Source organism: Pocillopora damicornis, chromosome 9 (assembly GCF_964200805.1).
Source record: "Pocillopora damicornis chromosome 9, jaPocDami1.2, whole genome shotgun sequence".
In the NCBI taxonomy this organism is placed as follows: domain Eukaryota; kingdom Metazoa; phylum Cnidaria; class Anthozoa; order Scleractinia; family Pocilloporidae; genus Pocillopora; species Pocillopora damicornis.
The window spans coordinates 17,979,146-17,994,054 of NC_142678.1; the positions used below are offsets into that span (position 1 = coordinate 17,979,146).

Sequence of the window (14,909 nt, forward strand, 5' to 3'; positions counted from 1 at the left end):
TTTTTTTTAGTGATATCATATTTGTTTTTGTTGATGGAACAAAGCATTCTTTCAAAAAGAACTCCTTAATAATTCTTATTATTTTTTTTTAATTTCAATTGTGCAAATATTAAAATCAATCCTAAGGTAACAACATCAAAAATAAATGAATAAATAATAGCAAATCTTCAAGCCAAGTCATCAAACATGAAACTAGTATGCATTAATTAAGTCTCAGAATCATCAGCCTTTTCTGGGTCATAGAATGTCTTGTTTAGTCAATTAAATTTTATTTTTACAGTATGATAGCAAAACAATCTTATTCACAAATTGTCTTTTGTTTCTTTTTCAAACTGTTAATCTTTTATGCTCATTTAGTTACTCTGTTTAAGTACTATATTGTTGTTTCTATCTTTGCTTGATCATAATTTACGGCATGAGAATTATCATGTCTACTCATTTTCTGCTAGAAGTTTGCTAGTTTATTATAGTTCTGTCTCTTTAAATGCTATTGTTTCTTTTTAGCCTTATCTAAGTTAGATTCTATCTTTAATTATCGTATTTCAGTTCAAACCTACAACTTAACTTTTTTCTACTGCTGCTGCGACTACGGCCACCAATCTTTGATCATTGCTATCTTCTTGACCCTTCATGTCAAACGCTACCAATTATTAATCTAGACCTTTGAACTTTGATCTGTCATTGAATCAGTCTAAATCTTCCAAGTGGAGTTTGAATTATTGTCACCTCACACCATACCACCCCTGTAGTTTTTGAAGATTTGAATGAGCTTCAACCTCTAGAATCTTCACATTTACAATGCAAACTCTCTGGAGGACAAATATAACCTTTGAACTTTTTGATTCTTTTTCCTTGCGGAAAATTACAGACCCTCAACCTGCTTCCAAATTGAAAATTTTCTATAAATGAAGCCATAAACTACATGTTTTTGATCAAAAGATGTCTTCCATTCATACTCTTATATTGTGGAAGTAAAACAGTTTGAAAATCTTTGAGCCTAGATCTTTAGATCTGGTTTCCAAATGTAATCGAACAGTTTTAGCCTTGAAAAACAGTCATCAACTATTTTTGTCTTTCTCATTCTATATCTATCTGTTTACCACATTTATCAGATATCAGGATATTGGCAACAAAAAGAAAATTTACACTCAATGTCTAGGAAAAAAGGTTGATATGTATGAAGGACTAAAGAAAAGGTGTGACAGGTCTCATGGGGTTGGGAACACATGTGCTAATATTGCATTAGCTATGCTCAAGGCAAACTTTCAGACTATAAGAACCACATTTTGCAACACAAGTTATAAAAAACCGGTAAGTCACTATGTTTTAAAGGGAATGTTAAAAGGGTATGTTTTGCTGTGATAAAGCTTTAAATAAAATGGTAAATAAACAGGATACCTGTAATTCAATTAGTTCTGCTTTAGAAAAGTCTCAATTTTTTTTTGTTTTTCCCGGCTTTGTTACCTTTTGCAGATTTCAATGAATGTTTCAATTTTTTTTAACCTATAATTTGCATGACAATGCTTGATTCTTATTTTCTAGTTTGAAAACATTTTGTGGTTAAAATTAAAATTTTGGAGCTCTGGCCCAGTTGCATGCTTGCATGATTGTTCAGACTGTTTCAATGCATTTTTTCAATTTTAATTTTCTAGAGTTTTTACAAAATACATGGGTAAGTATCTGCGTATCTCGTACCACACAGCTGGTAAAACTATTCCACTTTTCAATTTACTATTACGATATAAAATATTTCTAAATTACTTTATGGCCTTTGGTATCTTAGCCATTTTACGCCACCATAGGGAAATTATAAATATCTCATGATGGCATGTTATTTCTTGATGTACTGCATTTTATTTTCTGCACACCACTGGCTATTTTCTGCGCACCACTGGCAAGAGAGATACTTCTTCGCCATCAAACAATAAATTTCAAGCATGTAAAGCTCAAGAGAAAATCTCGGCTAAATTACTTCAAAATATCGCGCTAGAAAGTCTCCTAATCGCTACCTCACGCAGTCTATTCAAACTGCGCATATTTGATCTTATTCTTGAACAATTACGAAGTTCATGCATGTTTCATCTATGATACACGCATTTTTTATGTCAAAGCATGAATCTGAGTGCGAACTGTTTACCGCTTACCTCTAGAAAAGTGAACGCTTCTTGCCAGATTTGTCGTCCTTCCCTCGTCGTTCACGAAGTTCTCCGTGGATTACCGCTGGGTTGAAAGACTTGATGCATAATAGAGATATATTAAAAATCAAAGCAATCAAAACAAATGATCCCAACAATTGGGCAGTGTTTAAGAAACAAAGAAATTTAGTCAATAAGCAAGTACGCTTAGCAAAGCAAGTTTATTACCAAAATATTTTTAACAAGCACACCAGCGACTCCCGAAAGACCTGGCAGACTATAAACGAGCTAACTTCACGTAAATCTGGGAAAATGTCAGTGACATCACTAAAAGTGAATGGATTAACGATAACTAATCCACTGGAGCTATCAAACGAATTCAACAACCATTTTGCTAATATTGGTCCAAAACTTGCCAGTGAGATAGATTTTGATAGTAGTAGCTATAAACGATATCTTGCCGGTACAGATAAACGGTTTGAGCTCCAACCTACTAATCCAAATAAAGTATTTTCACTTTTAAATAAACTAGACAAGTCAAAAGCAACGGGCCTTGACACAATATCTGCTAGGTTTATCAGGGAATGCGCTGACCTTATTTGTGTGCCGATATGTGATATTTTCAATCAATCTATTAGCCAAGGGAAGTTCCCAGATGATTGGAAATATGCAAGGGTTACACCTCTCTTTAAACAGGGTAACCGCGATGATGTCAACAATTACCGCCCAATATCGGTGATTCCAATAGTGGCGAAAGTGTTTGAAAGGATAGTTTACGATCAATTGTATGCCTATCTGGAAGAACATGATATTCTATATCAAAATCAATCAGGGTTTCGTGCTACTCATTCAACTGTAACAGCATTGTTGGAAGCGACAGATTCTTGGGCATATAATATTGACAACGGGAAAATCAATGGAGTCATTTTTCTAGATTTGAAAAAAGCTTTTGACACTGTTGATCATCAGATCCTCCTATCGAAATTAAACTATTATGGCATACATGGCAAATCTTTCAAATGGTTTCAGTCATACTTGGAAAACCGCACACAGAAATGTTCTGTGAACGGGTCGCTGTCCAGCAGCTGCTCATTAACTTGCGGCGTCCCCCAGGGGACCATCCTCGGTCCACTATTGTTTTTATTATATATCAACGATCTTCCAAATTGTTTATCAAATTGTGAGCCGAGGATGTATGCTGACGACACACACCTTACATATGCGGGCGGTGATCTTGAGAGTATACAGCTTTGTCTGAATGAGGACTTAACAAACGTTTTCAACTGGCTACAAGCGAATAAACTCACACTGAATATGACAAAAACCGAATTCATGCTAATAGGGTCAAGGCAGAGACTGGGTACTCTCACAGCTTCACCAACAATTAGAATGAATAGCACTCAGGTGAGCCAGGTTACTTCTACAAAATCGCTTGGTGTGATTATAGACGATAGGCTCGATTGGCATAGTCACATCGAAAAATTAACAAAAAAGATTGCCTCTGGTATCGGGTGCCTAAAGCGAGTCAGGCATCTGATCCCAGCATCGACCTTACATCTGCTTTACCAAGCTTTAGTAAAACCTCACTTTGATTACTGTGACATTGTCTGGGGTAGCTGTGGGATAACGCTACGAGATAAGCTGCAGAAATTACAGATTAGAGCAGCCCGTGTTTTGACATTTTCCAGCTATGATGCCGATGCAACTAAGCTACTTGAATTTTTAAGTTGGAAAAATCTGACAAGCCAGCAGGAAATTCATAGAGTTACCATGGTTTTCAAATGTCTGCACGGGCTAGCTCCTGAATATCTTAATTCTAAGTTTAAATGGCGTAACTCTGCTTATGACCTCAGGGACTCTGAAAATAAACTCAATGTTCCTCTACCTCGCACTAACTATTATCGAAAAAGCTTTAGCTATAGTGGAGCCACATTATGGAATAGTCTTCCATGTGATATAAGGAACACAGAGTCTCTGGGGTTATTTAAACGCAAGATCAATGCCACTCTATAACGCACGGCATTCACGGAAAACAGCTTTTAAATATTAGTTAGTGTTTTAATTTTTAAATAGTTTTAGTTAATGTAATTGCTGATGAATTGTTTCGTGCTTAAATGAAGATTATACTATACTACTACTATACTACTACTACTATACTACTACTACTGTTGTTTATCTGTTTCAATATTCCCGCCAATCCTTTGAGGTGGCGCCAATTGTCTTCTTTTTAAAAGACAGGACTGTCTCCGTAATGAATCATGGGGTTACACGGAAATGCTGCCTGATGCTTAACTAATTAAGCAAAAAGTGGGAATAAAATGAAAAAAAACGGATGAAAAAATAAGTAAGAAAGAGGAAAAGACGGTCCTACGGCCTGCTTTGCAAGTGAGCCGCACTTGTGAGTTCAAGGTCGTCATGGAAACAACTGATAGTACCCAGGACTTGCGCAGGAAGGTGAAAAATCCCGGATGTAAACTCGCGCAGGTCAGAGTGCAAAGACCAATATCGGCGGGAAATTTCAAATGGTTTGGATACTATCAGCTCGATTATATCGTCGCCTCGTCGCCAAATGTAAATTTGCCATTGGTACTTGTGTTTTGTATCCAAACGAATCACGGCTCGAGTTTGCCCTTCAGAAAACAGAGTAAATTTTTTTCATTTTGTGTTTTTCAGGGGAGCAAAGGGCAGACGTGGCTTACAGAGCGCAAGGAGCTCTATTTTTGTTTTTTTTTTTTGGGGGGGGGGGGGGGGAAAGAGAACGGGATTATCGCTTCAAGCTGTATGGAAACCAGGATAAGCTCCGGCTGTGTAGGCCATTCGGCTCGAGTACAGATTGACCTTTAAAGAACGTGATAACCACATTAACATATATTCAAGGAGTCTACTTCGGACCAAGAGATGAGGAGCAAGGGCTACTTCGCATGTATTCCTCCTGAACGACTGTGGTTTTCAGGGTCTCGAACAAAGTATGCAATTTTTTACTATTTAACCTCTTGGAAAGGGTCTCCGTAAGAAGCAGAAGCCGTGAACAGGGTGTTTAAGGGACGCAGTCTTCATGCGTGGTACAAACAGTCTTTATTTTGTACTCTACTTATCAATATTCTGTGTCTGCCTAAGAATAAATGCCACAGTTCGTACATTTATTGACAAACCCCTCCCCCCTCCAACTCTCCTTTGGATGAACCAACTCCAAAACATAAAATACAAAAGAAAATCGGGTAGGCGTTATTTTACAGTTGGACAGACGTATTAATTTCGTCAAGATGTGGATGGTTTAGGGTCTTCCGGGGGCAAACTTATATCGGTGCCTTTGCCTTTTTTCAGCTCCACCACGTCGGTTGTCTCCCCTTCATTAAGAGGTTCGCAAAGCTGCAAGAAACATAAACATTCGATCACTTCTTTGGAAAAGATGTTTGCCATAATTAATTTTCCAATACTATCCCTATCTGAAGCACAGGTTCTATAACGCTTTGACAAGCGAAAAATTCTCTTTCGATATGGTAACCCGTCAATTCACTCAAACAAGAAGTGAACTCGTCCACACTTTAGAAGCTAGTTCGAAAAGGAGGACACATGTTGTAAACGCTTTAAGAACAAACTAAACAACAACAAAAAAAAGACCAGCTTCTTTACCTTCTTAAGGGCGTTGTTAAATTTTTCGCTGTCATCAATAAACTTTCGTTTTTTACCCTCAAACTTTTCTTCGATTTGCTGCAACTCACTTTCCAGCTTTTTCTACTCAAGAGATAACACAAGAAACAGGTTGGAATTAAATTTTTATCACCCTGAGAGAATCGTTATTAGAAAAATAAGTTAGCCAAGGTACCGTAACCAGAAAAATACTAAGACTTGAGGAACACTTTGCTTTAAAGTGAGATAATGTTTAACTAATATTGCATCGGAGGAGGAGAAGATGCAAAAAGAACACAATTTCCAATAGTTTACCATTTTAGATTTTTTCATGCTTGGCAAAAGGCTTATCGATAGCATTATAAAACATACAAACTGTTGTACATAAAAAAGAAAAAGTACAGCGCGTGCCAAATGAGACAGTTGTTTCGTCCACACAACCTCTAGAATTGCTCTGTGAGGTCTCTGTATTCAGCAAAGAGCAAACGACTTACCTGATGGGCTATGAGGGACTGGACTTGACGCTTGAGGACTCCCAGACGGGACTTGGTCACAACTAAAGTAATAAACAGGACAACAATTGAGGAATACGTCTTAGAGACAATGGTGTGAAAGTGTTGAGACACTCCACAACTGATATCATTGACCACCATAGGTGTCAACAACACAAAATACGAAATATGAAAAAAATTATCAGATCAGACAAAAAGACTCAAAGGCCCAATACAGTTGATAAGCCAACCTAAAATTTTATAAAAAAGTTGCAAACAGCCAAATATTAAAAACAAAAAAAGACAAAGTCTAAGCATTTCTTCCTTTTTTTTTTTTTTTTTGCAATCTGACCTGTTCGTACATCCCTGACCACTGTGTCGCTGAATATTTCTGACATCAACTTATGATTTCGATGAAAACGAGCTGCGGATATGTGTTTGACAGAGAAGGCGTCATCTTCATCTGAAAACAGAGAGAGGTAAAGGTGAAGTCTCTCAACAGCGAACAGACCATGTTCCTTTGCCAAGATGGAGCCTGTCCCAGCTTTCTCCACTTGCAACATGTCAAGAGGGGTTATTAGCTATTTTGTCTCCTTCCACCCCCCCTCAAACCCCAATGTAAAAATGAGATCATAGCCTATTACGAGTAGCTCCCTCTCCTAAAATAGTGGGGGACTGTGATGGCACTCGATTAAGGCTCCACCTTTGGAAAAGGAAAACATGTCCCCCACAATGAACACTAACAAAAGCTTGAAACTAATCTTAAAAGAAACCATTCGTAAGGAGAAACTTCGTAAACAAATCCAAGGAAAGATGGAAGATAAATTTGTAAGGGTCACTTTGAATAATTTATTTTCCTACCACTTTCTTGCCCTCAAATGTGCCACAAGCACAACTGACAGTTTAACCTACCATCATCATCGTCCACAGGTTGAATGCCAAATCTTGCCTCATCCATTTTCTGACCAACAAACAAAGTTATAATAAGTTTCTAGAAGACAATTTCTTTTCAAAGCAGTAGATTATTTGTGTGTCACCACTATCCAATCAAGAACAGCAAGTAAGAAAAGTGTAACTGCCCAGTGAGTAAAATGATAGCTATGGTACATTGTGAGCTCTCTCACCAAAGAAAAACAGATATCAATAATTTAAGACAAGCATGGATCAAAGAAAACAGATCTGACTTCCCACAGAGAGAATTCGCCAATGAGCCAAACAATTACTACATGTAGGAATGCCATTCATGTTAACATATGAGTCTAGCGATTGCCTACAATGTAGCTCACCAAAGAGTTCCCTGTAGCTCAGTTGTAGAGCATAAGATAAGAACTTTATTGAAGTGTCATTAATATTTAGGAGCACTACTACCATTACTATCGTGACATTTAAACACACACCCAAGTAGCCTACCACTGTAGGTATTTGATGCATGGTTGCATTTATGTCATGACAAGAGAACTTACCCCAAAAGGCATGGAACCCATCATAGCTCTCTCCATTGCTTGCTGCTCTTGAAGAGCAGCTTGTGCTGTAAGACATCACAAGATAAAGTTTACAGTAATTCATTACTTGTGTCTTTTTGTAGGTAGTTTCATTGACCTTGATTGTACATGTAACTTCATCTTTGTTTATCACAACATTAGTCTTCACTATTGAGAAAATCCTATTCAGGATGATCCTCACTTGGCCAATTCACACCAACAATAACACCATTTAACCACTTGTTATCCTGAGTTCAAACCACCTAAAAGAATATTGTATCAACAATCACCTCTTCCTTTGGCCACAATCCATGCTTGATAAGCTGGAGAGTTGTGATAGGCCTTCATTGCTTCATTATACTCTTGCTACAAGAATGAAAAAAAAAAAAAGAAACACACTTTATTCAGTTGAAATAAAAAATTACTGTTACAACTTAACAGAACTGGAAAACAGTCCCTTCAAATGCAGGGGGTAGTTTGCTTGCTTTGCATTTCCATTTCTTGGTTGTTAGACACCATTGTTCTCCATTTTAAAAAAATTTGTCATCTTCTTTTTTGTTTGCTTTGCAGTTCAATTTCTTTGTTGCTTAACACCATTGTTTTCCATTTTAAAAGGACTGCCATCCTTTTTTTATGACATGGTATCAAACAAACATCATGTTTTTTTTTTCTTTTTCTGAAATTACCAAAAGCCTAAAGTTACCTTTTCAACTTCATATTCATCCAAGTGTTCCTGTAAAGAACAGAAATGGTAATACCATTAGATCTTGACTACCTACTGAATTACTTAGTAACAGGGGAAGAAATTGTCATTGTCATTTGTCATGAGGCCACTGAAATTTAGCATTAGTGTTGCACTACTCCCATTTGCATTCCCATTTGTGCCGTACTATAGCATCTTATACATTACATCACTTCCAAACAACAGCCAAGATACACAGGCATTCTTTGCTCACAGTGATAACTCTCAGCTAATCTCACTAGCCACCTATTGACTAAGACCCTTGGCTAAAGGAAAAATTCAGAGAATTTTGAAAAACGGTGAGATTTCAAACTTATTCCAAAGGCCAACAAGATTTCAAAATCAGTAAAAAAGTTTGCTGATCAAAGACTCTCAAGGTACATGTACCATCCACCACCCCTCCTATTGTACCTGGACCATCTTTGACACAATGGATTCCATGCTACAATACCCTACCACTGAGCCACAGAGACTCTACTCTATTGAGCCCATGTATTGCATACTGTGAGGATCGACAACATAGAAAGTGGCATACACATAAATGAAATGAGAAATAGGCTAATTTTGAGCTTTTAATGAAAACTGGTGAAAGACAATTTTTGTGCTGTTGCAAGCTTGGTACAGGTGTGTTTCATTTTCTCATCAATGGCTATAACAATTGGCTCAATCTCCCCTTTCATTCTGGGGTTTGGTCTTAAAACCTCCAAAGAAATAGAGGCAAAGTAAGAGAAGCACACTCTCCTTACCCAACTGTGCCTGGTAAGCGAGCTTACAATAAAAAGTGACTTCAGCAACTGTGTGCTGATGTCTTGTCTTTGACACCAAACAGACTACAAAATGCCTCTGGTCCACAAGGTATGCATTTATAAAGAAGAAATGTTTGGATGAGTTGCTCACAGTGTACCTGTTTTTCCAGATCACTGAGATCTCTCCACATTTGTCCGATAATTCTTCCAATTTCCCATAATTTTGACTCTGGATTTTGGAGTTTTACTTGATCCCAAACCTACAAAGAAAAAAAAAACAGGAATGCTAGTCACTTTGATTTCTTTTTCCTAAGAAATAAGTTTAAGGAAGATGAAAATAGTTTTCATATGAAGAGAAGACTCCATGAGCTAATCTTTAATAAAACATCTGCAACAGCATCTTAAGTACATGTAATAAAATATGTGTTCATTGTTCATCATGGTATAAGATAGGACATGAACTTTGTTAGTTTGTCCCAGGATGGAGTCACTTTAGATGTTGATTGACTGCTATACTGCTAGTCTTCGTCATGCAATGAGGTCAATAATTGTTTAGTAAGTGTTGCTATTTGTAGCACGTTGATTCACTACTATTGGTTAAGTTCATGTCACAAATTTGATATTTACACATTTAAAAGCTCACCTTTCTACTGAACCTCATATAAGGCATCAGTGGTTTCTCTGGAGGCTTTGGTGGTTTTGGAATACGAATATCAGATGCCTGTTATGAAATACATTTTTCATTAATGGTTTCACCAAAGCTTGTTTGTAATATGATTTGTTCATGAATAATTAAATACTAAGGTTGGCCCCAAAACATTCCCTCTTCATAATTCAAGGTAATGCAGAGGTCTTGATAAATTTGACCTTTACTCTTATGTTGTTAAGTTCAGAGAAATAGACGGTGAAATTCACTGATTGTTGGCTGTAATTGAAACCCTGGCAATGCCATTAAGTTCGTAGTATTACGCAGAGAGCTTTAGCCCCCCTCCCCCTCCCCCTCCCCTATTTTTGAAAAAAGCTAAGAATGACATTAACCCTTTAACTCCCATAAATGACCAGGACAGAATTTCTCCTTACAATATCAATACAATATCAAGCAGACAAGTAATGAGAATAAAGAAAAATATCAATGAGGGGATTATAAGTTGATCCAGTAGCAAATTCTCCATATTAACATCACAAGAACTGTATGGCAGACAGTAAGGAGAATTACTAGTGAGATCTTGGGAGTTAAAGGGTTAAGAGGGTCTAAATTTATACTTTTAACTAATTTTAAGAATGTCAAACCAAGGAAAGATCAAACTACTTCAAATACAACTCCAAGTTTACAACTACAGTCACCCACCTGTGAGATTAATCTCTGTGTAGCAAACCTGGGCTGTCCATAACTCATCTGTCCCCACTGGTTTTGAGCCTGAAAATTACAAAACATTTATGGGTCACTGACAAGGTTTGTTGATCAAAGTAACTGAGTTTTGGCCAAGTCCTTTTTCATTTTAATTCCATAGGACTGAGACAAAATGGGAGTCGGCAAAAAAAACAAAACAAAACCAAATGGAGCCAGCATACAGAATTTTAAATGTACATGCTTGGTCAATTAATGGTTTGTCATGTGGCACAGACATTACTCTCAAGAGTTGCTGGATTGAATGAAAGCACAAATGATCTGTTCATTCAAGGCATAATTTTTGAGACACTATTTCTGTTGGGAACAAAATGTTCTAAATTATGTTAACAAGCTAAAAGTGCTCCTTTTTATGAGATCACAACAGCTATTTTCATGCAGGTACAATGTATGATGGGCCCATCTTGTTTTTAAGGAAATCAGTTACAGCACAGCAGTCCCAACATTTCATCCACTTTCAGGACAAGCCATGCGATACTCAACATCTGCTAGATCTTTCCACACCAGAGATCTTAGCATTCATTTCTCCTATGCATGTCATTCATTACTTACAATATTATTTCTGAAAATTGGCATTAAAAGAAACAATGCCACCTAGTTGATATTTTACTCTCTTCTAATCACTAATCTGTGGCAAATTTACTTGTTGATCACCCTATCATCCCAAATTGCAAATGCTGTTCTGATAAGACACTCCATGTAAAGCTCGTAAGTTTGTAAGAATATCAGATAGACAGGGAATCTCCATGTAACTAGTATAAATTGTGTCTGAACATACAGATATATGTGGTAAAATATTTGGGAGGAAAACATCTTTTCCAAATAATCTGAAAGGGTTGCAGGGAAGTATCCTTAATTCTGAGAGTGTGAGAAATAGTAGATCAATGTCAGTATCTGAGCAACTGCAAAACTATACTGTACCCCTCCCCCAACTCAACCATAGTCAACTGATAACAAGTTAGGGTTAATGTTGGTTTAGGGGAGGGGTAGATACACAGTTTCTCAGACACTGACACTGATCCAAAATAGGCATATATCAAGCATGCAAAAACCTCCAAAAAGAAACTACTGTCATTTTAATTTTTGAACCAGAGTGATTTTTACATATGACAGGTACAGAGGTCAAACCACAAAAGATTTAAGGCACAAACCTGTCCCATCATTGCCTGAGGTCCAGGGTGATAGGGAGGTCGAAATCTTGCTGTAGGAAAAAGAGAGAAATTTTGCAAATAAAGAAATGTATAAAGAAATGTATATCCCTGTTTTTACGTTCCAAGTTGAGTGAAAAATAGGAATAAGTACATGTAATAAGTCTTAAATGTAAACATGACGGGATATACAAGTTCATTATTCAGATCAAATGATTTGCATCTCTATCAACATAACAAGAACTTAAGTTGAATAAAAAACTTTTATGAATGAGTTTTGTGTGACTGCACTTAACATAATCTATTGCCTTTTGGAAAGTCTACAAACAACAGCATGAACTAGGGCATTTTTCACAAAATTGCCAAAAACAATTATTCATTTCTTTGTTGGCAAAGTTGCAGTAAAACCCATTCCTGGTCCTGAAATGGTTCCAGAACAACGTCCACCGGAAATTACAAGGCAACATAGACATCTAATTTTAATTTGTAAAAAATTAGTGCATTAATCTACATTGTAAAGAAAAGCAAAAGTGGTTGACATGCCTCCATAAGTAGGTGGTTGACAACCCTCCACTTAACACAATAAACAGAAATCCTGAAATTTCTCTCTAATATGTTTCTTGAAAGTTTTCCTTTTCCCCTGAACAATGTTGCCTGAATTAGTAACATTTTTGTTGATACCAGGCACCATTGAAAAAGAGGGTAGGGGAAGATAAATTAAAGTTATAGAAAAAAATTCAAAAAGTAGTAGAAAGTGCCAAGACTTTTAACAATCATTGTTCTCTGTTCACATATTTCCCAGGGTCCTTAAAAAAAGTGTTACAAAATTTATCCTTCACCCTTTTTGAGCCTCCTCAATTTCATGCCTTTGAAGAACACTACCAACCACGTACTACAAATCAGTATCACATTGAATACTGGGCCAAATTAAATGGGCACTACAATTGAACTAGGCTCTGTCCTGAACCTTGTTTCCATGATTTACAGTAGTTTGGGCTTAAGTAAATATCAGAAATCTGATTCCTTATCTATTAGTCATACTGCTCTTGAGAGAAGCAGCTAACTGAAATTTTTGCAACCAACAAAATGAAATAAAATGAACTCAAAATCAGTAATTTGAAAAATAGATCTATTATTTGCAACATGAAGATTTGTCATTTTAAATCTGTAATTTGCAACATGAAATTTGTAATTTGCTGAAAAAAGTTTCACAAGGAGAACTCCAGTGACTGGAAGGATGAATTGGTCAGTTCACCGCTGGTGTGGATTGAACAAGCGACATAGCAAATGATGATTACAGATGTACAATATTAATGCCAGAGATTTTTATTGCTCAAATTACAGATTTTCATTTCGCAAATTACAGATTTTTATTTCGTTTTATTTTGTTTCGTTTTGTTTAGCAAAAGTACAGTGAGCCAGAGGAAAAAATAACTCCTTAATACATCTATTATCAATATATTAACGGTACAAGCACCCCTAAACCTTAAAACTGTTACACCGTACAGTGAGGAACCAACAATTTTTTAATGCGTGCATTACTGCGAAGGAGGGCTCAGATCCTGGTGAGTGTACATGTAGACCTAAACAAGACTATTGGAAGTAGGCGAAAAGACTTTGGCCGAAACTATCTACACAAATTTCACGTAAAAGCCTCTTACCTGCTTGAGCCAAAGCGGCTGCCGATCCACCCTGGAAAGGCTGTGATAATGGACTCTGGTTGAACTGTCGGAAATTTTGAGCGACACGCGGCGAAGCTCCTATTGGCATAGACATGTGTCCGCTTTTGTTTTGTCTAAACTCACAGGACTCTTTGCACTAATCACCCGGCGTTTGATCAAAAATTAATTCTCTTATGATACTCCTCTTTTTTCTTCCTGTCAGATCCTACATTAAATTTTGCATAAGGGATGAAACTAGCGTCTTAGGAGTGACAATTCACTTCAGGTTCCAGTTTGAGTTAAACCCTCCTGTCATCCGCCATGATTTTTTCTCATAACTTTCTTTTGAGTATGCGTTGATTGGCGGAAACCAGACTATAATTCGCGGGCTCATGGGAGTCTTCTCCACCTCTGAAGGTTTTTTCTGTGCTCAGGAATGATTTATCATACCGTGTAGAAATCAAAAGGGAAACGAAAATATGAGAATTTGTACTTTCAGTACGAAAATAATGAACCTTGCATGGTTTTACTTTCGATTTAATAGATGTTTTAGGCAAATTTCGTTCCTAGGGTCTTCTTTCCTCGAGAAAAGGAAAGGAAGAGAGAGGACACTGCGAACGAGGTTGATTTTCCAAACCTTTGTTTAAATTTGGTTCCTTTGCATGCTGAAAAGCCCGTCTAACGCGAACAGGGAGTTTTCAAGGCACCAGTACTTTCCTAGCCTGCAGTGCAGGTGTCTTATTAGGGCGAGTTAACGCTAAGAAGCTCGCGATCGTTCATTCAACAAACCAATGCGGCCCAAGCTCCAGCTGTGAGATGATCATCTCGCAAAATAAGAGTCATGGCGAGATTATAGGAGTTTGCGTGGGAATATTTATGACAGCTCTCAGCTCTAAGGAACATAAACACAGTTAAATCCTCAACAAAAATACCTCACCATACTACCACGGTGTGTCGCTTGCTATCTGACCGCTTACTATGTTGAGAAGAACCCATTTTGGCGAGTCATCCATTTCTAGGTTTACTACGTACATAGGAAAAGCCTTAGGCTGCACACTCTATTTCCGAAAGCTTTCCACAGCTGGAACAGCACATACGTTCTTCCCGCCTGGCCTGTAAGTTCAGTTAAATTATATCCGAAAGTTTGCGCACCATGCTTCGTTGGGCTGCTGGAGTAAACTAGCTCGAACACCACGCACATACGGGAGGCACAAAAAGTTTGATTAGCAAAAATCTGTTATTCGGGGCGACTGTCACTCTTTTCTTAATGACCTCTTTTGAAATCAAACGTAAATCATAAAGTAATTCGTAAACGTAAATCGTAATTAGACAAAACTGCGCGAATTCGCAAGGAAGTGTTTGAACTCAGACGGACTTACGCGTCTATCAAATCGAAACTTAGCATTCCCCCGTCCGCCCCCTTTCACTAGTATTTGAACTTTTGAAGATCAGTTTGTTCTAATTTCC

General features: G+C 37.2%; 1 protein-coding gene across 1 annotated transcript; it reads right to left on the reverse strand.

Annotated features, from left to right (window-relative positions):
- Positions 1 to 5,191: 5,191 nt before the first annotated feature.
- Positions 5,192 to 14,841, reverse strand: LOC113667953 (SWI/SNF-related matrix-associated actin-dependent regulator of chromatin subfamily E member 1). The gene is made up of 13 exons (XM_027183825.2): positions 13,443 to 14,841; positions 11,785 to 11,834; positions 10,574 to 10,642; positions 9,869 to 9,946; positions 9,384 to 9,485; positions 8,441 to 8,470; positions 8,028 to 8,103; positions 7,720 to 7,784; positions 7,169 to 7,217; positions 6,609 to 6,719; positions 6,260 to 6,321; positions 5,769 to 5,870; positions 5,192 to 5,504 (listed from the first exon to the last, which is right to left on the reverse strand). Exons 1-13 carry the CDS (start codon positions 13,555 to 13,557, stop codon positions 5,394 to 5,396), a joined length of 1,020 nt encoding a protein of 339 aa, XP_027039626.2. The 5' UTR covers positions 13,558 to 14,841; the 3' UTR covers positions 5,192 to 5,393.
- Positions 14,842 to 14,909: the final 68 nt, after the last annotated feature.

Excerpts from the sequence above, each read along its gene's own strand:
- LOC113667953 (XM_027183825.2), bottom strand. The coding sequence starts at position 13,557 with ATGTCTATGCCAATAGGAGCTTCGCCGCGTGTCGCTCAAAATTTCCGA. Across the intron at positions 10,643-11,784 it reads CTCAGGCAATGATGGGACAG|GCTCAAAACCAGTGGGGACA; the intron begins GTTTGTGCCTTA and ends TGTAATTTTCAG. Across the intron at positions 8,104-8,440 it reads ATGAATATGAAGTTGAAAAG|CAAGAGTATAATGAAGCAAT; the intron begins GTAACTTTAGGC and ends TCATTCTTGTAG.